At 45.2% G+C, this 24,993-nt stretch overlaps 1 protein-coding gene across 2 annotated transcripts in view; it reads left to right on the top strand.

Moving 5' to 3' along the window:
• The first annotated feature begins 6,914 nt into the window (after positions 1-6,914).
• The window catches only part of MNT (MAX network transcriptional repressor), a 68,083-nt gene continuing 50,004 nt past the window's right edge, over positions 6,915-24,993 (top strand). For both annotated transcript variants that reach the window (XM_054008605.1, XM_054008604.1), the window contains exon 1: positions 6,915-7,175. In XM_054008605.1, the coding sequence (XP_053864580.1) occupies positions 7,103-7,175 (73 nt within the window). In that variant the 5' untranslated portion in view covers positions 6,915-7,102. The remainder of the gene's footprint in view (positions 7,176-24,993) is intronic.

Genomic DNA, 24,993 nt, shown 5'->3' with positions numbered 1-24,993 from the left:
TATTTTACTTTATTGCTGCCGTGGGCTTGGGGCAACAAGGAAAGAGAGCACTGCAAATCTCGCCTCTGGGTCACTGAATCAAATCCCAACTTCCCCATCAAGCTTTCCTTTTGGAAAATCATGGTTTTGACTGGGTTGAAATTGTATAGTGTTGCACACTATAATGTTGCACTTGCTAAACTTTCCCCTTTCTAGTCTTTTTGAAATCTAATCTGAAGCCCTGTGAAGTCAGTAGAAGTCAGTCCATTGTCTTCTGTGGATCTGACCCTTAGTCTTAAACGGTTTTGCCCCAAATGCTTCCTATAAATAGCAGGATGGGAAAGGATTGTCTATGGTTAAAGCTCAGCACTGGGAGTCAGCAGATGTGGGTTCTGTTCCTAGATCAGTCATAGGTTCATTGCATGACCTTGGCCAAATCACTTAATCTCTCTGTCTCAGATCACCTAGCTATAAAATAAGGATAATACTTAACAGACCTACCTCATGGGGGTGCTGTGAGACTTATAATATTAACATTTGTAAAGTGCTTTCAAACCTTTAGCGGGAAGGTGCTGGAGAAATATAAATTAGTGGTATTATTATTTGGCTCTGATATTTGCCCAGACCATAACTCTATTTTGATCACTGAAAATTTTCAACTCAAGAGAGGGATAACCTCCAATATGCTTTAGCTGGGGAGGGATGATTTAGTTGGGAATTGGTCCTGCTTTGAGCAGGGGATTGGACTAGATGACCACCTGAGGTCCCTTCCAACCCTGATAGTCTATGATTCTATGCCATAAACAAGGTTTTGTTGGACTTTTCATAGAAGTATAATGTTCTTGTTACCAAAACTGATTCCTAAACTGCTTTTCTCTTTGCAATCAATGGCCTTAGGCTTTGTTTATAGATCAGACATTGCTCTTACAAAGGGCAATGGGTTTCAGGTCTTTGGACCAGATCCTCACAGGTATTTAGGCACCTAACTCCCATTCGGTGGAAGCCTTTGTGTCCATTACCCTTCCTTCCCTGAGAACTGGGCCATAGAATCATAGACTATCAGGGTTGGAAGGGACCTCAGGAGGTCATCTAGTCCAACCCCCTGCTCAAAGCAGGACCAATCCCCTTCTATTATACAGTTCAAGCAGTCACCTGGGACATCAAATATGCAGGGCAGTGCAGCACAATCTTTTTAGTAATGATCCTGATCACATGCCCACATCCAGGACCCAGAGCCTAAAAAGCTGGACCAATACACACACTATTGGACTCAGCAGCTCCACGTAAAATGTAAGGGTGGGTAGAGGGAGCACGGCAACACAACTAGAAACCCCGATATATTTCTTTACAGATTGATTGGAAAGATATAGATCTGATTTTAACCAGTCTCACAAATCTGTAACCACAGCTGGCAGTATCTGGCTTTCTTATCAAAGAGGCCAAGGACTGAAGTGGCCTTGAGGACTCAGCTACCTTCTCACCATCACCAGGTCAGGGTTGAGCTACAAAGTCAGGACAGAATGCAGTGAGCTCACACTGCACACGCTGTACCTGTACTGTAGACAAACAAAGGACTTTAGTCTCTAGGGTTGCCAAGCCCCAGTACCTTTCACTGACACTACATTCACATGAATCACGGGAAAGACATCATTAGAATCATAGAAGAATCATAGAAGACTAGGGCTGGAAGAGACCTCAGGAGGTCATCTAGTCCTACCCTCTGCTCAAAGCAGGACCAATCCCAACTAAATCATCCCAGCCAGGGCTTTGTCAAGCTGGGCCTTAAAAACCTCTAAGGATGCACCATCTCCCTAGGTAACCCATTCCAGTGCTTCACTACCCTCCGAGTGAAATCGTTTTTCCTAATATCCAACCTAGACGTCTCCCACTGCAACTTGAGACCATTGCTCCTTGTTCTGTCATCTGCCACCACTGAGAAGAGCCGAGCTCCATCCCCTTTGGAACCCCCCCTTCAGGTAGTTGAAGGCTGCTATCAAATTCCCCCTCACTCTTCTCTTTTGCAGACTAAATAAGCCCAGTTCCCTCAGCCTCTCCTCATGTGTCCCAGCCCCCTAATCACTTTCGTTGCCCTCCGCTGGACTCTCTCCAATTTGTCCACATCCTTTCTGTAGTGGGGGGCCCAAAACTGGATGCAGTACTCCAGATGTGGCCTCACCAGTGCCGAACAGACGGGAATAATCACTTCCCTCGATCTGCTGGCAATGCTCCTACTAATGCAGCCCAATATGCTGTTAGCCTTCTTGGCTACATGGGCACACTGTTGACTCATATCCAGCTTCTCGTCCACTGTAATCCCCAGGTCCTTTTCTGTAGAACTGCTGCTTAGCCAGTTGATCCCCAGCCTGTATTGGTGTGTGGGATTCTTCCATCCTAAGTGCAGGACTCTGCACTTGTCCTTGTTGAACCTCATCCGATTTCTTTTGGCCCAATCCTCCAATTTGTCTAGGTCACTCTGGACCCTATCCCTACCCTCCCGCATATCTACCTCTCCCCCCAGCTTAGTGTGATCTGCAAACTTGCTGAGGGTGCAATCCATCCCATCATCCAGATCATTAATGAAGATGTTGAACAAAACCAGCCCCAGGACCGACCCCTGGAGCACTCCGTTTGATACCGGCTGCCCACTAGACATCAAGCTGTTGACCATTACCCGTTGAACCCGACAATCTAGCCAGCTTTCTATCCACCTTATAGTCCATTCATCCAATCCATAGTTCTTTAACTTGCTGGCAAGAATACTGTGGGAGACCGTATCATATATGGTATATCCTGTCCACCACTTTCCCCATATCCACAGAGCCAGTTCCATTCATTCAGCAGTGAGTAGAGTTATTGATCCTATCCCCATTTTTCTCTCCTTTTGTTCCTTTCCCATTCCTAGTCCCTTCCCCTTTGTTACTGTAATTGCACTGTTGTGAGTATAGTTGTAATTCAATTGAAATATTAATCTATTTGAGCGTTAGATCCTATCCACTAGGAACTGTTTGAGTTGCTTTGCGAAGGGGCAGCTGGAGCCGGCATTCTTTTAGGGCCTGATCATGCAAAGTGCTTAGCAGCTTCTGAGAGGTGCTGAGCCCCTCAGCTGCCACGAGACAGATTTACAATGAGGAGCCTGCCGTGGGAGTTGAGTGCAGGGGTGGTGTAGCCCTGTCGGTCCCAGGATATGTGAGAGAGAAGTGGGTGAGGTAATATCTTTTATTGCACCATTTGCTGGTGAGAGAGCCGAGCTCTGGCGCATACAGAGGGCTCTTCTTTGGGCCAGCTGCTCAGTTTTGCAGGATCTGGCGCTAAGGGCCTGATTTTCAGAGGTGGAGCATCCTGCAGCTCTCACTGAAGACCAGTGGAGCTGAGGGACCGGTGCTTTGCAGGATCAGGCCCTTACTTTTAAGCCTTTCCCTTTGGTGCTGAAAGATATGTGTACACATGTGGCGCTTAGATGCTGCTTTCCTATCTTTTTTATTTATTTTTTCTTCTTCTCCTTCCGTGCAGGGATGAATAACAGCAGGGAACTCCCTGTATTCAAATCCTGGGCAGAGCCAGCTCCATTTTCCTGTGTGCTGCACAAACTTCCCTGCCTTGTCTGTCACGTAGTGTATTCCTGGCTCACGTGTTTTCCCCGGCTGGGCCTTTGCAGAAATGGGGCGCAGTCCCTTTAAGGAGCAGGCTTGCCCAGAGCAAGCCATGACTAGACAGATTATCCTGTCCGGGGTGACTGAGCTCCGCCTCCCGCTCCCACCCCCTGCAAGATCAGGCGGTTTGTGTAATCCCTGCAGCTCCGCCTCCCTCCACGTTGTTTTTCTTGATTTATTGTGAAAGATTAAACGCCGCAGAAGATGTTGCCTTGCCTTTTCTTTCCGCACCACACCCTCCTCCTTCAGTCCCCCCCCTCCAAGATCTGTCTTCTTCTTTCTTAATCATCAAAATGCAGAGGAGAGCGAGCCACGAGCAAAATGAATAAGGAGCCTGGGAGATTGCACCAGTTTCTGTGCACTTGACTATCTAAGGGGCCGGGAATAACGCACAGCCCCGTGTCTGCGGGGAAGGAGTTCAATATCTGGGCACCTCTCAGACCAAAGGCATCACATTGACCCTGGCACTGTGGCGTGCATCGATCACCTCCACTCAAATGCATCCTCCCCCCCTCCTGCAAGGCTCATAAACCCTGCAGTGTAGTGTGAGGGACCGTCCTCTTTACTTGGGTTTCAAATAAAAGGTGCCCGTCCCCCAGGTTAATACGCCTCCCACTGCACCCCATCATTATGTACCTTTCACTGGAGCCACTGATACCCAAACTGAATCCATCCAGCTCTGCTGAACCCCTTCCCTCCCCCAAAATAAGACGCCCTGCTCTGTACAGGAAAAATGCGCCAATTTCTTATCGCCGAAGATCGAACGGACTCCCCCGCGATAATGCTTCCGGTATCAACCAAAATCAAGCGTGCTAAGCCCATACCCCCCAAACTAGTGTCCTGTACTAGGCCGGGCTTTGTAAAGCACCGGATTTTTAGGGGCTCCGGATTGCATCAGCTTCTGAGCACCTGGTATCAGGTGCACCCAGCAGACCGTGAGAGGCGTCTGCCCTGGACTTTGTCTGCCGGATGCCCTTGATTGGAGGCAATTCATTTGGCTCAGAAATGAATGCAATGCGCCTACTGTCTGCAGAGACCTCCCCTGCTGGAAATAGGCAAGGTTTGCTGTGCCCTGCCGTTTTCTGACCCTCGATAAAATGTTTCACTGGTTCATGGTGTTCGCAGCATTTTAGGATTTTTGTTTCCTGATCCCCTTGCAGGTTGTTTTATTCGTCCATCCCTCTTCCCCCCCTTTATACTCCATGATTTTGCGCATCTCTGTACCAGGAGCGTGGGAAGGAAAAACCCTCTCCCAGTGGCACACTGACGGAGGAGCAGCCATCAGGGTTCACCGGGGGTAACGTGCCCTCCTCCTTCTCCAGTGCGCTGTTCATGGCTGCTGGGGAAACTCCAAGGGTGGCTGGCCCTTTAAAGAAGACGCCGTCGGAGGCAGACGGAGCAGGGTGCCCATGTGGAGTTGCTCCATGCCTTGTTGTTTTCCAAGCGGATTGGCTCAGGGCAGGATGACATATTTTAATAGGATGCAAACGCACTGCGGGGGGAGGACCAGGTGGAAAACCCGGCTACAGGATTATCTCTCCTGCATCCCACAGAACTCACCGCCCTCCCTCATCCCCTTGCAATTAGACGTTAGACATAATTTAATACAAAATAATAATACATTGGGATCATGGGGCTGTCTATTTCTCTCCCTCGCTCTGGGCCAAGCTTATCTGAAAGCAAGATGTATCCTTCCTCCCTAGGAATGAACAAAGTAAAAGAAACTGACACAGGGCAACTGAAAACAAGACTGATGTCTTTGTCAAAATAAATGCTGCAGATTTTTTTCTCTCTCTGCAGAAACACCTGAAGTAGCCTTAATCTGTATTTGTACACAGTTGTGTACAATGACACTTACCTCCCTGTGCTGCAAGGAGTAATCTTGTGTTGGCAACAAGGGGTGAATTAAATGATCTAACAGGCCTTTTCCATCTCTATTTGTATACATAGTTTATTTAGCTTGTCCTGTATTATGCATTGAACCTCATTTCTGTTCAATAATACATACAGGTATATATTGATAATTGTGATAACATCTTGTCTTCTTTCCATTTCCTTGTAAAATCCCATAATAAGTTAAATGTTTGAAAAGTACATACTGATACAATGAAACGGTACCCTTTCCTTTTCTAGGGACCTGCTGCTGTAAACTGAGTCATATAAAAACAACAAGGAGTCTGGTGGCACCTTAAAGACTAACAGATTTATTTGGGCATAAGCTTTCGTGAGTTAAAACCTCACTTCTTTGGATACGAAAGCTTATGCCCAAATAAATGTTAGTCTTTAAGGTGCCACCAGACTCCTTGTTGTTTTTGTAGATACAGACTAACACGGCTACCCCCTGATACCTGAGTCATATAGGTTGTTCCCTGTCCTGGCATAGGCCATCTTGCAGAATCAGTAACTGCAACATTGTCATGTTTATCTGTTTTTATTAAAGATCTGTCATTTATATTGAGTTGTATGTACAGATAATAGAGGTATTTCCAAATAATTCATGACATCTGCAGAAAAATCAGCTGAGGTGGGAGTTCCAAGATCAGTTTGTGTTAATAAAATATCAGATGACTGTTAAATCTGCATAAGCTATTTCAGGCCTAGTAGCGCTGAGCACCCAAAAGTCCAGATGAAGTCCAGGGGAGCTGGAGGTACTTAACACCTCTGAAAAATCAGGTCCCAATAAATAATAATAATTACAGGCTAATTCGACTGGAAATGACAAGTGAGCAATGATACTGCAGTAGCTGTGGGTTGGGAAAGAGAACAGAGAGCAAAATGACCTAATTTTTTCCACCTATAATTATTATAATTCCATGAATGACCCTCCAAAATCAGACCAAACCAGTCTAATTTATGGGACAGAGTCTTTTTGGATTAAGCTGTAGATAGTTTAAAAACGATCTCAAACAAGTCCAAGTTACAATAAAGTTCCATGAAGATATTGTCTATCTATGCCAGTTTGAATGACAGATGACATTTTAAATGTCTCACTCAAATACACGCTAGCAAAAATAAATCTGTCGTGAAAAGGAGAAATTAAAAAAAAAAATCCAACACATTGAAAACGGATCCCAAATAAGAGCTTTGGCAGATCCGCTCCCTCTGTGTAAAGAGGGTTCACTCCAAACAGCAGTGGTTAAACTCCACCCCTGCAAAATGGCATTGTCGAGTTCCAGTCCAGTGACCTACAAAGATCCAGGCCGGGTTTTGTCTGCAGCAGTCTGTATAGTAGCTGAGGGCTGTGTTAGTCCTTTTTTCTTGTTGTGTTTCTGTTACATACTCATCGCCATCTTGTTGCAAACCCTTTTCTTGTCTGGAAGATTCGCAGGGGATCGGGGTGGGGGGTGGTCTGATTCGGCATTTTTACCGGGGAGAAGACAAGGAGAAGGAAACCCCCGGTTTTTTTTTTTTTTTTGGTTTTTTTTTTAAAGTCTCCAGGATTTTGGATCCTCCACTGAAAGGCAACCCAAGCGATGAGCATTGAGACGCTTTTGGAAGCGGCCAGATTTCTGGAATGGCAAGCCCAGCAACAACAGAAAACACGTGGTAAGGGAGGGGGGGACAGCATGTAAAATCGGAATTAGAGCTGTTTAAAGACACAGGACACCATTTTCCAAAAGCTGGAAAAAAATATAGTCTTTTATTTTTACAAGAAGGCAGCCTGATTTCCAGTCACCCGTCGCTGCACTGTGTGTTACTTACTGTGTCCGAGGCGGGTGGAGGGTACACCTTGCTTTCAAAGCTGATTTGGTAAGAAAAAAGCATGGTCTCGAGTACATGATGTTCTGAATTAAAATAAATGTAAGGGATGTTGCAAAGGGGCTTGGAGTTAAATCAGTCTCCCTTTAGCCTTTCCCGTCGCCTCTGAAGTAGGCATGTCTGAATTTTTGTTGGGAGTTGAGCGTTTAATAGCGATGTGCTGACACATGCTTGTGGGCGATCGGAAAGCCCTGATTTTCGGGAGATTAACGTTGTCTCCCTTTTTCTCTCTCTCATTCATCCATAATGCAGAGACTCTTATTCTTTGGATGGGAGTCTGCAAAATGCACTTTTTCCCCCCTTTGCTGAAATGGTGAAAACGATCGTGTTCCAAAAGTCACAGAAATCGAAGCCTGTTTTATTTTTATTTTTGTTCAAAACCTAAAGTATTTTAATCATTAGGATAGTGTGTCTGTGCTGGTGGGTTGGGAGGGGGCAGTTATTCGCCCAAATGACCCGCAGCCTGTCTTCATAGGACCTGCCGGCGATTTGCTTTGCAGTTGAATTCGTACAATGGTCATTAATATATGTAACGTGTACAGTTTCCCCCCCACCCCCTTTGGGGGGGAAAATCTCCTCCTGTATTTCGGATCATAGGGCGGTGGCAGTACTCCAGCAGAGCGGAGTGAGGGGAGGCTGCTTTTGCATAATGAAATGACATAGAGTGTCATATGATACACTCCACCGTTTCGCCTCCCTCCTTTTTTGTATGTTCTGCCTTCCTGGAAATTTGCAGAGGGGAACCTTGGGTTGTTCCACCCCACCCCCCCAAGCCAATGGTGTGATGGGTGGGTGGGGAGATCCGTGTTCTCGTGCGCCCTTGATTCCGTCTGGGGGGGGAAGGATCTGGGCCAAGGCAAAGGCAGGGCTGTATCTTTCCTCTCTCATTTGGAATGTAGCGTGTTGCTGCGTTCCAAACTAGTTAGTTTCATTGGGGGAGGATGACGTGTCAAGCCCCGCCCTCTACCACGTGCGCCGGGGACACTCCCTCTAGGGCTTCTGCTGGGTTGCTTCACAGCTGCACTTTCATTCTTACAACAGAGCGTGTGGTTGGGTGGGGGAAGGGCTTCTCCAGTCGGAGCTGGTGAGATCAGACGTGCAGGGGGGTTAAAGAATATTTCCACCCCTACCACCCACCACTGATCATCTGCTAATTAATGGTGGTGCAGTGCTTTGAAAATATAAAGTGCAAGATATGTTTAGCAGTGCATCTCCTGATGCAGGAAAAACCAGTCCTCACCCCAAGGAGTTTATAGTCTAAACTGGATAAAAATAGGGCAGCAAGGACTATACTTTGGTATTTTCCCTCCAGCTTATCTCAGCCCCCCTCCCAATCTCCCCATGTGATCTTCATCCTGCAGATAACAATGTGTATATGTTACAATTATTATTTAATTTCTTATATTGTGGTGGCATCCATTGTGCTAGGCGTGCCCCACACACACACAAAGGCAGACCTGGTCCCTAAGTGCATCAATCTGATCTATCAATTCCTGCTTGCTTGCAGGGAGACTCCTTCAGTATTTTGATCAATTTTAATGATAGTTTTAAAATCGTCTTTCTGTCATTGACAATGATTTTATATGTGAATGTGTGTACAAGTACAGCTCTTCCTTTGTGGGGATATTTTTGGCTGAGTGGATGTGGAAATCTCATTCTAATTGAACTTTAGACTTGGGCCTACATCATGATGAGCCTAGACAAAATTGAACTCGGGGCTTTGACTGGCATTCAGATAGTGGGTGCAGGAGGGTATGGGCAGGATGACACCTCCTATATGAGGTAGTATAGGGTAGGGCATCCCCACTTCCAACCTGTCATTTTTAATCACGTGGTAGGATAGTTGTAGGTGCAGATGGTACTTGCTGCTTGGCAAGAATACCACCTTTCCTGATGTACTTGTTATTGACCTTAACCCAGATATAATTCACTTCGAGTGTAACCTTTTCAAAAGGAGAAGATCAAGTGTGTGTGTGTGTGTGCACGTGTGTTGTTAGATTAGCAATGCATTAATACAATTAGTGGGCTTTCAGTTAATGATTCTCAAGCCAAGGTTCTTGAAAAGATTGCAGTAGAATTTTGGGATTCCCCTTTTTATTTACTCATTTTATGTGCATGTTGTCAAGGTTGCTAGAGCTGCATTAGCTCCGTGACACTACTGTACCTGCTGCAAAAGCAAGAAGGAACAGTTCTCTTTGTGTGTCATTGCTGTGGGATGGAGCTGAAAATCTATTGTTTCACTGATGAGTCATGCAGGAGATAGTGGTTGTTGTGAAGAAAGGCAGCTTGGAGACATGAAAGGGCAGGCAGCTTTCTGGTTAACTAAGAAGGAAAAATAGTCAACCTGTGCTTGTGGGCTAACATATCTTCTCCTCCTGAGCCAGTGCTAACGTCATTGCTGAGGCCTGGAAGTTGTACCTGCATCCTGGAGCAGTACAGCTTCAGGGTGAATTAAAAAATCCATGTGTACATTTAAGACAGTGATCGTTTACAGTCTCCATAGTCAGACTTGCTCACTGGTTAGTGCTAATATTCCTAGCGGCACGTCTAATGCATTCTAGAAGTAGAAGAGATTAAATATGTGAGACGTGGTGTCAGGCTGTGCCGTTCACCTCTCGAGAAGATGGTTAGTTTTCAGGCGCCCAAAAATGTGCGAGGCCTATCTCAGAACAAGTAGAGGAATGGCCCCAGCTGTGGCTGGCAAGGTGAGTTCAGCATGACACAACAAATGAGGGTCACAAACACACAGGAACAGGTGGCAGCAGCATGAGCAAGAAGGCACAAGAATGACTCAGGTCAGCCAGGCTTGGGCACAGCTTGCGAGCTGCGGGGGACTTTTGTTAAAAATGGACTTCCTGGCAGAACTGAGTTTGAGGAGGGGCTTGAGCAAGGTGATGTGGCAAACCAAGCACAAAGGAAAACGGCCCCGAGGTGTCTTCTTGAGTCTGTAAACCCTTCAGGGCAGGGACTGTCTCTTTTCCCCCCTCTGCTTGTACAGCACTCAGCACAAATGCCCCGATCCTGCGCAGGCTCTTTGGATGCTACCATAATAGAAATACTGACTACTAGTGCTGTGAGAGGAGGGCTCAACACTGGCAGAGCGGAGAGGGCGTGTGGCAGGGGAGAGTCAATGTGAAAGGACACCAGGTCAGAGAAATGGGTCGTAACTGTCTGGTGAACAGCCTCAAAGGAGACAGCAAGTTGTACGGACTTGGTATATATGGGGCCAGGAGGAAACGGTTGAGCAACTCAAAGGTGGGGGGGAGTGACATAGTGGAAGCGATGGGCAAGAAAAAATATTTTGGGCAACCGCAGACTTGTGGGGCTGACGCTGGAAGGAGGAGGAGCCTGGAAGAATGTCTGCCAGTGCTGCTGGGGTTTGATGTTGCTCTAGCCGGGACACACTGGAATATACTGGCCTTGTGGGAAAGCAAAGCAGGAAGCTGCTGGGGAGGCCCTGCTGTCCAGGGCAAACTCCAAACTCATAGACTATGTTGCTTCCCCTCTTCATTCCATTGCCGGAGAGGGAGAAAACTTTGTGCCACGGCTCCTTATGCCTCCAGCCAGCCATGGAACTGGACAGGAAGAAATCACTGCTCTCAGAGGTGTCCCTCTGCTAGAGTTTCCTCTTTTCTTTTCTTTTTTGGCAAGGCTATCATGTTTCTAACATGGAACTGTTCGTTTGACAGAGCTAGCAGAGTAAAGATCAGTGTGTCATTTGCTGTGCTGCTCTGGGGAGAGATCCAGACACTAGTAAACACTTTATAGCATGGACTGTCATTTTCTGTGTCTTTGTACAGCACTAGCCCAATGGGGCAGCAACCTGTTGGCCTCCAGGCTCTTCCACAATATAAATGTTCAATGTAAAGGGGGAAGGAATTGTTTTGGGGAAGGAGGAGAAGATTAAAGTAAGGCTGATCTTGTTTTTGGAGATCCCAGTAAATGTTAAGTGTGGCAGTGGAACTTTTCGCTTCAGTATTTGTTACCCAGGGTTCCAGACTGTCTGTGACTACATACTGTGGGGGGTACATCTGTTGATGTAGAAGTTTGCACAAGTCTTGTATTGAATCAGGGGAGCAATGTAAGAGCGATGCGTTAGAACGTTGATTCGCTGGTGAGGAGACAGTGGCTGGGATACAGTATATGCTGTCTCAGGAAATCTACAGTTAAAACATGGGATGGGGACCCAGGAGACCTGAGTTCTGTACCTGGCTGTGTGACTTGTGCAATATGAGCTTGGGCAAATTACTTTACCTCTCTGTGCTTCATGTGTGAAATGGGGCTATCCGTGCTGATATGTCTCACAAGGGTGTTGTGAAGCTTAATTCACTAGTGTCTGTCAACTTCTTTGAGGTCCCTGGGCAGAGGATGCTAAAGGGCAGAGAATTACGAAATAGTATTAAAGCACTTGATCCTTCTTTGACCCAAATACATAACACAAACTCGGGACGAGCGATACCAACGGGGACAAATATTAATACAGTGTAAAGCATGTAGCTTTCACTTTGACACAAAATTACAAAGGCGCCACCCTCCCCCCTGGTAGTGAGAGCGGAAGAGGCCAATGGACAGCCGACTGGGTGAGGCCTTTGGTTGAAGCACGCTGAAGCTGATGCGTTCAGCCAGTCCAGAAATCCAGATTGGCTGAACACTCTAGAGTTCTTTATAGTAGGAAGTGGAAGAAGATTCAAAGGAGGCAGCGTGGCCAGTTTGAATTCTGTCTAGGGCAGTGCACCCACCTGCAAAGGCTCAGTGACCTCCACCCATCTGGGCAGGCATGATGGATGGACTGGTCTTGACAGCAAGTCAGGGTTGAGGAGGAGGAGATCTGCTTGAAAACAAAGGAAGCCATAAGATCCAGTGAAGAGAGCAATGGTTATTCTGTTGTTCGACTTGCTGGGAGATCAGGCGAGCAGCTTCTATCACCAGCTGGTTTGTGTTTTTTTTTCTCCCCCAGATTGACCCCGTTAGTGGATTGCAGCTTGAATGTTCTCAAACTTCAGGGATTACAGCAAGGAAGAACTACTGGGAAGGCTTCATTTGCTAAACAGTAATGAAATCACATTCTTAAGGGAGGTTTCAGAGTAGCAGCCGTGTTAGTCTGTATCCGCAAAAAGAACAGGAGTACTTGTGGCACCTTAGAGACTAACAAATTTATTGGCGCATAAGCTTTCGTGGGCTACAGCCCACTTCTTCGGATGCATATAGAGTGGAACATATATTGAAGAGATATATATATACACACATACAGAGAGCATGAACAGGTGGGAGTTGTCTTAGCAACTCTGAGAGACAACTCCCACCTGTTCATGCTCTCTGTATGTGTGTGTATATATATCTCCTCAATGTATGTTCCACTCTATATGCATCCGAAGAAGTGGGCTGTAGCCCACGAAAGCTTATGCTCCAATAAATTTGTTAGTCTCTAAGGTGCCACAAGTACTCCTATTCTTAAGGGAGTCAGCTGATCTCTGCAGAAGTGTGAAGGGGATCTCTATCCCCATATATTGCACTGAACTGTCACTTAAGAGATCTCTGAAGCATCTAGAAAAGGCCTGTAGGATACCAGGCTTGATAGAATGAGCTATGTGGTCTGAACTGAGATGGCAAATCCTGTGTTTGTAGGACTGTCGTGTCACTGTCAAATCTAGTGCATAAAACATTGTCGGTTTCACAGCAGAAACAGTACTAGTTCCTTAGCATCATGTCTCTTTGGTTTAATTGTGTATCTCAGAAGGCTGTTTTCCCCTGATCACACATGTGGCTTCCAAATGTTTTGTAAAGCTGACTCAAGTATTTCCAAATATTTCGTTTCCCCAGAAGTTACACTGATGCCTTTGCTCTTGGCCGTTCTGCATTTGCTATCTGTCATACGTGGCTTTTTGTTGCTCTTCCATCCTTCCTGATGTGAAGAAAAAACTAAACCAGGTAGGGGATTGTTGACCTTAACTGGTAACCTGGGTGATCATCTCCTTCAGTTCTCTAACGACTTATACGAGGACATTTACTGTGTTGGGGAATTGTGTTTATAACACAGTTTGGTCTTGCCTTTGTGGATGAGATAAAATCATGCCATTAGCCATGTTAACATTCCTCATCAAAACCAAACAATTTCTAACCCAGTTGGGAAACTGCCTTGTTGTTACCCAGTGCCCCAAAATGGTAAATATTTTTCTATACCTGGGTTGTAAGGCCTTGTCTACTGTTCAAACTGTGTTTAAAAATGGTTCTTACTAGAAGAGTGCTTGGATGCTATGATATTTTAATATGCCTAAGATTCCTGCTAACATGGTTTCAAATAGCGGTGTAAACAGGACCTAAATATGTTGTTAAATGGTATACAACAGCACAGTGAGGTTAGGTAGGGACCTCTGGAGTGAACGCCAGTGCATAGAGGATCTGAAAGTTGTACCATGATTAAAAGAGGTGTCAAGTTTTCAGCCTTTGCTAAAAGATGCACCAGGGTCTCCAAAAGATGGCACGAGTGGGAAACTGCCATCTCCATTCAGCGTTGGCGCACAGGCTCTGTAACACATACGGATATAATTCGGGGATTGTGTTTTAGGGGAACTGTGCATGTATTGGCTCTTTAAATGGACACTGTCCAGCAGTCCCTCATGAGTTGCTTACACACGCACTTCATAAGGCCTTTGCAACCTGAAAATATCTGCTTCTTTACTAACATTTATTTTTTTCTTGATCTTTGTTACTGTAGTGTTGCTCTTAATTGCCAGTTGCATGCCCGGGTTTGTTATTGTAGGGTTGCTCGAGATTGCGGCATGCCTAGTTTGCTGGTGGGGAAATTGAAGCACCAAGAGATGAATGGCCTAATTTTAGAAGTGCTGAGCTCCCCTGTTCCCCATTGCAGGCACCCTCTGAAAATCAGGCTGTAAGTGACATGCCCAAGAGCACACTGCAAGTTGCTGGCAGACTAAGCACAGAACCCAGGCATCTTGATTCACGGTCTCCCACTCTAACCACTAGCCTTGCCACTTACTTTGTCATTAGTCATGTTGCATGCAGAAGCTTGATTCTTTCCAGAGGTTAGACTCTGTGCTTCCCCAAAGAATAGGGTGGGGATTTTATTTTTTTCTTCCCTCAAAGGCTTCTGGTTCAGTTGCATTGGAGCTCCACTGTGGTCAGAAAGGAGGCATGTGCCATAATGGATGGATGACAGGTGGACATAGCTCTGTTGATGTAAATACTAGCTTGACTTTTATGAGTCTGCATAGGCCTGCTGAAACCACAGAATAAATTGACAGCAGGCTGGTTTCAGGAAAATAATTGCCTCTCATATCCCTGACCTATCTTGTTACTTTACCGCTTGACTAAGTAGCTGTTGTGTTCACCTTTTTTTTTTTTTTTTTTTTTAACTTTATGATGAATGCAAACCTTGTACAGCATGTTAACATGCGTACAGATAATCAGGACAGGTGAACTGATGAGCAGAAGAGTATCTCTGCGTAGCTGGAATTTAAATCTTCTCTCAATCTGCTGCTGTCTTCACAATTCATTTGTATTTGACACACTAAAAAGAAAGTATTTTGTATCGTTGTCTAAGGAGTTGGGGTTGGTTAGTGGGCTGAGCAGAAAAGAAATCAGAACCTCCTGGCTTCTTCTCCTAGCTCTGCCGCTGTCTCCTTGTGTGGCCTTGGGAAAGTCATTTAAATTCTACGGGTGAAATCCTGACCCCGTGAAGCAAATGACATAACTCCCATTTGACTTCAGTGGTGTTTGTTTTCCTATCTGTAAAATGGGGGTAATAATATTTATCTACCCCACAGGGATACTGTGCTGATAAATTTCTTAAATTTTGGATGGCCCCTGAAGTGTATGAAAAGTTATATATGTCCCTAGAGCCAGACTTTCTACTGGTATGAATTGACGTAGCTTTGTTGAGGTCAACAGATCCGATCCTTAGTATTTTATACATGAGTGTTTGATGGATGCATATGCTGGACTGCTATGAAAAATTCAGGGAAGGAAGGAAACCATCTGCCTCCAACCCTCCCCCACACATGCATAGCGTTTTCATAACACTTTGTTCATGGGGCTCTATAAATGCTTCAGACTTACCATTCTGCATAGTCTGAATCTTGCTGTTCAGGATTTGGGATTCCCAAGAACGAATTGCATGTAAGTGCCTGCATAATTCCATCAGGAACATGGGAATTGTCTTACCAGATCAGACAAGGAGTCCATCTAGTCCAATATCCCGTATTAAACAGTCATCTCTACTAGCAGCTCCAGAAGAAGGTGTAAGAAATCTTGTAGTGGACAATTAGGAACCACCTTCCCATAGGGGAAGTTTCTTCTTAACCTTTGGCAGAAGATTGTTCGTTTATGCCCTGAGGGATAAAGGCTTAGAGTTCTTTGTGTTTTAAGGTGTTTTCAGTGAATTGCACAGTTAAGTGTGTTTGTGTGTGTGTGTGTGCAACTTATGAGGGACTCCCGGACAATGTCCATTTAAAGAGCAAAAGGTTTTCCTTTGATAAGTTTTCAACTTGTTGCTTTTCAGTTCTGTCGAGAGTCCTGTGGTTTTTGTATTATGAAACAGAGTGAATCGGCGTTCCCAATTTACTGTCTCTGGTCCATTTGTTAGTTTATGTACCTTTGCCACATCCCCTCTGATTTCTCTGTCTAAAATAAACAAGCCCAATCCCTCTTTGTACGGAAGTCTTTCCATTTCTCTCATATTCATCATCCATTTCTGAACCGCCTCTATTTCTACTCTCTCCTCGCGGGGTTAAGGGGGAGGAGCAGGGTTGAACAGAGCATTCGAGGACAGGGGTGCCCTGGGTTCATATAATGGAACTAGAACATTGCAGAGCATGGGAGTGGGGTGAATAATGAGGATTTTTAAGTGACTTAAAAATCTGTGACTGTCCCGGTCAAAGTGGGGTATCCATCTCTTCTAATTCTTACCTATTTGGAAAGAGATCATCTCAGTTTGGCTTCTGAGTCCACACTCTCTTGCATGATCATACTCCTCCGCTTGTTAGGAAAGCTGCTATATTTCTTCTGATGTCCTGTTTTTATTTTTCCCTAATACAACATACAGGTCCCTACAAAACCAGGAATAACCTGTATATGTTTCAGTGTTCGCGTTAATCCTGGCACCGCCCTAGAATTTCCTGGCTTGCTACCCCTCCCCCCTTTCTGCTTCCTGAATCTTCTTCGTAAGACTAGCAGAATCTGATTTTAAAAAAGCAAAATGTTTAGTTGAGGGCACCTGGGGAAAGCCAACAAAGTGGCGATAACCTCTTGGAAGGTGAGGGATGGACCTGCCATGTGTTAGCATAGTTGTGAGGTGCTCTGCAGGGCACAGATGAAATCATGCTAGTAGCAGCTGTGTTTAAAGCTGCTAATGGGATTCCTGGTTTCCCTGGACTGTATGGGGAAGAAGTTTTGTGCATGTCTGAGAGACCCGTTAGACCCATGTTATGGATTAACTAGAGGAGTCAATGTATTGGGCTTTGTCTGTGCTAGGAAACTGCTGTTTAGTGGGTATGAAACCCAAATTCCTACCTCTCCCAGCACTCTTCAAATAGGGTTGGAAAGTGTTTGAGTTGATCATCCATTACAGGAGATCTAGGTTTTACCCCTTAGTTCATTCTTTCATCCAGCTATCCATCCAGTTTGTTCGAAATGCCTCTCTGGAACTCTAGGTAGCCTCTATAGTCTTTAAATACACCTGTGAGACTTCATCTGGCTCAGGGTTCAGAAGTCTCTCCCATCACTACACAACTAAAATCCCCTCTTGTCAACGGATTGCTACCCCATTCAAGCCACCCTTTGTGGAAAGCCTGGGAATATATAGGCCTTGCAGTTTTCCACAAAAGTTGGTAGGTCCAGGCTCTGACAGATCAAATGAGGAAAGAATTCTAGAGGCCAGGACCATCTCCTGAAAATATCCTGCTCCTAGCCATACAGCTTGAAGCATTCAAACAGGTTTGTGCACTGCTCCGGGTTAGCATTTTTTCTCTGAAAAACAACACTGGCCTTGTTGGCCATGGAATCAGTGCCAGAAGCCTGCTTGAGGGCGGGTGACTCGGCCGGTGGCGGCGGCGTCATGTTCTGGGCCGCACCAGGGGCGGCCTGGTCCACATCCTCCGCGCCAGAGACGTGAGGGGGGCGGCCGGGCTCCATCCTGCGGGGGGCGGGGTGCACATTGAGCCCCACTACTGGCAGTTCCTGGGGCTGACCCGCCGGCAGGTGATCCACAGTGAGCTCCTCAACAGCTTCACGTGGTTCTGGATCATGTAGCACTTCTGGCACAACCCGGATGCGGTGCTGGGTCACTTTCCTTACCCAGATGCTTCGAAATGGACAGATGAGGAATTGGGGATTCCTCTTGATGATGAAGAATAGATTTACAGCTCCAGCTACCAGTGTGTCCTGTGGTGGGATCTCTGAAGAAGTTGAAGCTTTGGCTCTTGTATAATTGTTTCAGCAAATCCACATTGTAAATAAAAACAAGTTACAAGCTTGTAAAAACAACAACAACAACAACAATATGGCAGAATTTTAACTGTGATCTGGAGCGAGTTCTTGTCAGCCTTGCCGTAAGCAGAGCACATTAGGCTCTTATCAAGTCAATTCCATGAGGAATAGGCAAGTTTTGAGCTTGCCTGAGCCGCTGATGGAAGAGGCCACGGAGGTAAAGAGTTGCAATGTGCTATTAATTGTGCCACAAGAGGACACGGCCCTGTTTTGCTAAGCAGATGCCTGGGCATACCACCCGGTGTGACACCTGTTCCCTCTTTGATCCTGTTTATTAGAAATGACTGGAAAAACCCTTGCAGGAAGATGAATATTGACGTTCTTGTGAACTTGGAGACAGTGTGGATGCTTGTTGCACTATGAGGAGTCCTTGATCTCAAAAAAGCTGTGAAGGCTGGTGACTCCAATGCTTGTGTGCTGTCCTTTGATAAGTAGATGTCTTTACATTCTTAGCTGCTTCTCATTTGCAAATATTAGAGTGGAAATTTCAGAAGCACTCCATGTGCTCCCATTGACTTCAGTGGGAGTAGAGTTAGCCCAGTGCTAACTGCTTTCGAAAATCCCACTCTTGCAGCCTTTTGACCAAAGCTGTGGGGTACTGTACTTCAGTTATTGGAATCTAATAAAACTGATATTGCGTGCTTTGTACTTAGTGTTGCGTAAAATAGTGCCAAACAAATGTACCATTTAAAGAGACAGATGGTTAACGCACAGCGCTGCCAGCATGACTCAATGTGACTTCGAGTAAGTCACTTAACCAGCCTGTGGCTTACCTTCCAGAATCTCTAAAACTGAACTATTAATTCACCCACCCGCCAGAAGCATCAGAAGGCTTACTTCATCTATAGCTTTGAGATCCTTGGCTGGAAGTTGTGTGAGACGTGCTAAGGATTTTTGTTTTATCAAGTCATTTCTTGTTTTCTTTTGAAATAAGCTTTATTAAAGTAAGCACAGATTTACAGTTAACATTTGACCTGCATATTTAAATAGTACATAGTTCCATTGGGTTTCTACAGGCTTTCTGATAGATCTCAAGCCATCCCAATTTGCAATTCACAGTCCCTCCTGTGAGTGTTTGTTTAGAGAACATGGGACTGGATTCCATGTTCTCTAAACATGCTGTGGGGTTTTGCATGGAAGCCATTCAGCTGACAAATAGCTTCTTATAAGAATAAACTGGTTTTCTGGGTATTCCTTCAAAAAAAAGCAGTTGATTCTCAATAGAAAAAAAATTGAAATAAACATCCTATTGACTCATAGACTCATAGACGTTAAGGTCAGAAGGGACCATTATGATCATCTGGTCTGACCCCCTGCATGCTGCAGGCCACAAAACCGTCCCTACCCTTCCCTTGACTCTGCTGATGAAGTCCCCAAATCCTGTGTCTTGGTGACTTCAATTGGCAGAGAACCCTCCTGCTACAAACAACTCTGGTGATTATACTCCTAAGGGCCCTTCATATGATGCAGTGCAGTCAGTAGTAAATCAGGTGCCACTTGTGGTTGTTCTGTCTGCTGAAGCCATAGTTCTACATTTTCACATCTGGACTCTCTATATCGTTGTACCTTCCGCCGATTTCAGACTGTCAGACCCTTGGCGTGTGCCAGGGAAAGGGGCTCAGTTATTATACAGCGTTACCTTTTGAAGGCAATGGCGTTAGAGCTTTTGTATAAATTGTGTCGTGATGACTAACAAAGGGGGGAAAAAATAAACCCTGGTCTTTCCTTTGACTTTGTTTTCCTTTGAGTGTTTTGTCTCTTGGCAAATAGGCACTATCATGTGAATAACACAAAAAACACTACGTCCCACCCCAAAATGGGAGCATAATATACAAACCTCTAGATCTGCTGCGTTGGGAAACTGCCAGCATTGGAGACCTGATGGAACAAGGGCCCTGAAGCTTTCTGAGTCCACACGCAGATCATCAGAAGCCATTTCGAGAGACAAAGGCCCGCAAGTATAAGTGTACTTAGGGTTGAGTTTTCTCTGTTATCCAGAAGCCAGGTGTGATGTTGTAATTTGAGTTCTTTCCAACTGTGCCTGGCCAGTAACCTCACATGTTATCTGTGGGCCAGCAACATCTAATTTGTCCAAGCCTCTTGTGTTAGACACCCCTGCTAAGCTTAAAGGGCATCTCTTTATTACCTGAAGACCAGCTTTGGCTCTGTTACTCTGGGGATCCACATAACACCACTCTGCGGGTCTTATTTAGAACTCTCCCCTCCCAGGCTGGGGTAAGAGCTCCCTAGCAGAGTCCTTGGGAGAATAAGGTTAAACGATTTTCCCTTGTACCTGTGTTGAATTGAGTTCCCACCCCACCCCCATCCTTGATTTTTAATGTAAGGGGCCTATATCCAGTCAGGAATGTGATTCTATGTCAGCTGACTGTGTGCATCTTAAAACCCTAGAAACTGGAGCTGGAAGTTTCCTAGCACTTTATCTGATCTCTTTTGAGATGTCAAATCCTTTGAAGTGTTCTGTTTTTCCCCCCACTCAGAACGGCATAAGGACAACTAGATCCAGCTCTTGACTAACGGGACTTGAATTAGGGTTTCAGAAGCAGATTGGTGATTGTGGTGAGGGGAAATATGCACTGCCCAACAAGCTGTCCATCCCCGAAAAAGTACGGTAAAGTAAGGGTACGTTAGCCGCTGGTTCGGCGGCAAGCAATCAGTCTTCTGGGATCGATTTATCGCATCTTGTCTAGACGCGATAAATCGATCCTGGAAGTGCTTGGCCGTAATCCTGCTCCGTGAGAGGAGTAGGCGGAGTCGACGGGGGAGCCTGCCTGCTGTGTGTGGACCCGCGGTAAGTACCTTTAAGTTCCAACTAAGATACTTGGACTTCAGCTACGTTATTCATGTAGCTGAAGTTGTGTATCTTAGTTCGAACTGGGGGCTTAGTGTGGACTAGCCCTAAGTGTGCCCCTTCTTCTCACTTAGCAGCTTATAGGATCTTGCAGTCATTTCCTTCTCTGTTCATTTAGGTTGGGTTATGAGTGTTGCTTAGTTTTCCGAAAGAGCTTCAAATAAGCATGTCATAGTGAAACCTCCAATGGCCTCTCTTAGTTGATGCTGCAGAAGTCTGCATAAAGTCTGATTTATTTGCTTACACAGATATGCTCATATTTCTTCTGAGTGGGGAAACAGGGACTCAAGCTTTTTGGCAGTAGTAGTGCCTAGTGACTAGTCTTCTGCACCTGAATTGCTAATAGTAAATAGTACCTCAGTGTTAGAAAGGATGGCTTTGTGGGGTGGGCATCAGCTAGGCATACCTACCCTTCCTAGAACCACAAATTCAAATCCCAGCAGGTTTGACTTCATCCTTTAGACAGTGGTGTTGTCTGAGCACAGAACTGGGAGCCAGGATCTCTTGAGTTCTAGTCCTTGCTCTGCTGCCGACTCCCTCCATGGCTTTGGGCAAGTGGCTTATCCTTGGCTGCCTTTCCCACAGCTGAAGCAGCATTGACTCCCACTTGGAAATTCTCTAAGGTTCAGCTGCTGTGGTGGAAAATAGCTGCTTCCGGCTCTGTCCCTTCCTGTTCCCCAGAAATACACCACAGAGCTTTCGCAAAAGGGTTTCTGCAGGACTCCAGGGTGGGAGATGATATCATGGATTGGTAATAAACCAAAGCCCTATGTCTTCTGCACTGACATTCAAGATACCAAGGTATATTCCTAAGAGTAGGAATTTGTCTTGGGTCCTTTTTTGCCAGTATTTCAGCTTTCCACCACTTTGGCAGACAGTGTCACACTCCAGAGGTGGATGCATTTCAGTGCACTGTGCATACAAACAACTAGTGAAACATTTTACCATCCTTTGTGATGAAAGACCATCTTGGAAATACTGAGATATTGATTGTGATTTATTTTCACTTGAATAATACAGTATCCGTAGCCACATCTCCATATGGCATGAGAACAGGGCATCTTGCTAGCACCTTGGAATTGGAATGAAGTACTTGGATCAGCAACAGTTGGGGAAACACTGATGGAGAAGAAACAGCTGGCACTTTTCCTGTGGGCACATTTTTGTTGTGTTAATGAAGGCCCAGCCCCACACTGGAGATATCTGTCAAACCACATCATACTAGAAAGTTGATAAATTGGAGAAGGTTCAGAGAAGAGCCACAAGAATGATTAAAGAATTAGAAAATATGCCCTAGAGTGATAGACTCAAGGAGCTCAATCTATTTAGAAAGGAAAGGTTAAGGGGTGACTTGATCACAGTCTCTAAGTACCTGCATGGGGATCAGATATTTGATAATGGGCTCTTCAGTCTACCAGAAAAAGGTAAAACATGATCAAGTAGCTAGAAGTTGAAGCTAGACAAACTGGAAATAGGAAATAAGGCGTACATTTTTAACAGTGAGAGTAATTAACCATTGGAACAATTTACCAGGGTCATGGTGTATTCTCTATCACTAAGAATTTTTAAATCAAGAGTGGATATTTTTCTAAAATGTATGCTTTAGAAATTATTTTGGGGAAGTGTATGGCTTGTATTATACTGGAGGTCAGTCTAGATCACAATCGTTCCTTTTGGTCTTGGAATCTGTGACTACAGAGACAAAGGATAGAGGCTAGAAAGCAGATGGGGGGGGAAGGCGTTAACATCTCTTATAGAGGAAGGAGTGAACAGTGTGAGCCCCAGAGCCAGGAGAGTATTATAAATAAACCATAGCACCTCGTATTCAAGGTGCGCCTAAAGTGAGGCAGATGCCAAGTGCAGCTGGTCAGCGCTCACCCTCATGCTATGCATGTTCCGGCTGAGCTAGCACCGAGTGCACGTGTGTTGTGTGTGGAGAAAGTAGTTTGTGAGGATTGTGCCTGTATGTCATAATTCTGCATAAAAACGGTCACAGGTGAAAGGCCCATAGGAACTTTTAAAGGCAAATAGAACCATAAGGTATGTAGTTTTATCCCCAGTGTCTTACTCCTGGCCCTTGCTTCTTTGAAAGTCCCTTCCATTCAAACCAGTGGCTCCAGCCAAGACCAGATTTAGTATTTTGCTCTGGTACAGTGAAGGATAATTTTTTGAGACAGCATCCTCCTCAATCTCTCATTGCTCACAAATTCCTGCCTCCCCCCCCAAAAAAAACCCCCAACCCTCCATCAGCTTTACAGCACACAACCGTCTTGGGCATGGGTTGGGTCAGGTGGGCTCGAGTCCAGGTTAGGCTTAAAAACTAGGCCCGAGCAGAGCTCTAGTGCAGTGCCTTCACCGTAATAGATCCTAACTTAATAGACCCTCATTACTATGATCCTTATACACTTGAGAGATGGATGTTGAACTATCAACTGGGGAAGAAGGTAAAATCAGCTAAACAGAAGTGTATTCAGTAGAGATGGAAGGGAGCAGTTGGGGTCGGGTTTTGTCATTTTTATCTGAACTGCCAAACTCAGGAATGCATACTTCATTCCATCTCCTGTTCACACCTGAATCCAGGCCCACACATGTGCCACTGCCTACTTCCCAGCTGTTATCTACCTTTGTGTCAGCAGGGAACCACTTCTTGAGGGAGGGATTGGGTCCACCATCACCCACCGCGCATGTTCTTGTCATCGGTTTCTCATCTTCTCAGCCCCTCTCTCCGCAATCTGCAAAAGCAGAAAATAGTCTTCACACTTCCAATAGTAGTTTATTTGTAATGGCCTTGTCCTGCCATTTTCCAAACACAACCAACAGTGCTCTCAGTAGATTATACGAATGAGGACGTGAGCTGCATCATGAGTATTATTTATTTTACAATGGTAAACCAAAAGTATTGTGTTGCTTTTGAAGTCTAAGACCCTAACGTGAAACAACCAGCTTCCTCCCCATCCCTTCTTTGTCAAAGTCTGTCCTCTTTTCCTATTCCCGACAGGGGGACTCCCACCAGAAAGATCAAATCAAAGCATGTCTTCATGTCAGAACTCAGTTGTTTGTAGCTACAGTGTCCGGCCCAAACATTGATAAGCAAATTTTAGCTCTATGGCATTGTCCTCCATACAGCTGCTTATTGCTTCAGTCCACTTGGGACGCTGGGATAGGTGATGTTTGCTGTGACATAAGATGCTTATGTTAGTGCTGCACTAAAACATGAAATGACCAAAATGCACTGATACAGATGGTCTTTACAAGCTGAGCTAAGGTCCATTTCTAGCACAACGCAACAGGATTTATTTGTTCCATTTTCCCCCAGTCCTACCCCATGAAGCAACCAAATTGCCGGGAAAGGAATCCTCTGTTTAATAAACAGTTACTGTACTTGTTATTCAATATACACTACTAACATTTTTATGGAGGGGCCTGTTTACACACAAAGAAACAGAGCATCATCTCTAGTTAATAGTAAAAGGCGAGATTTTCAAAGGCATACAGGGCAGTTAGGCAGCCAACCCACATTAACATCCAATGGGATTTTACCTTTAAAAATCTAGCCCTAATTCCTTTAAATTCTTTTGGAAATTCCAGCCAATAGGCACGTAAATAGACATAAATTACATGATTCAAAGGTAGAGGGAAAAGAATAAACACCTGGGGACCGATCTGGTGTAAATTGGGAGTAAGTACACTGAATCACACTGATGTAAAACCGGCGTGCAATCAGTCAGAGCTTCTGTGTGGCACGTACAAGTTAATAGAGTAATTTTCGAGTGTTCCCAGCTACCTGAAGTATTAGATGGTTCAGATATACACTGAAATGTGTCAGTATGTTGGACCTGCTTCTCTTCGCATTGACTGCAGTGAAGTTCTGATTTATGAAAGAGAATTAGGCCCAATGCATAACTAACTACATGTAGAGTTATGGAATGTTCTCTCTCAATATTCCAGCATAAGATGACTGATTTGGCCAAGGCAGGCGCTCTTTACACCTGATTTATGAATGCTGACGGTCTGATTTATGAATGCTGTCCAGTTAGGAGCACTAATAACAGCAGGGATCCATCAAATTGTAGTCTTGCAAAATGCGTTTCCTTGAAAGACCGCACGCAGCCTGCTCCTTCAGTGAACTTCTGCATTCTTGACAGTGGCCGCTCCTGACTGGCGGTAGCAGGAGGCCTGGGTAGCTCTGTCTGCAGAACTAGTGCTTGTAATTGCAGCTTGAAAAAATGTCCA

This window comes from Malaclemys terrapin, chromosome 18 (genome assembly GCF_027887155.1).
Source record: "Malaclemys terrapin pileata isolate rMalTer1 chromosome 18, rMalTer1.hap1, whole genome shotgun sequence".
NCBI lineage: Eukaryota > Metazoa > Chordata > Testudines > Emydidae > Malaclemys > Malaclemys terrapin.
This window is presented reverse-complemented; position numbering and strand designations above follow the sequence as displayed.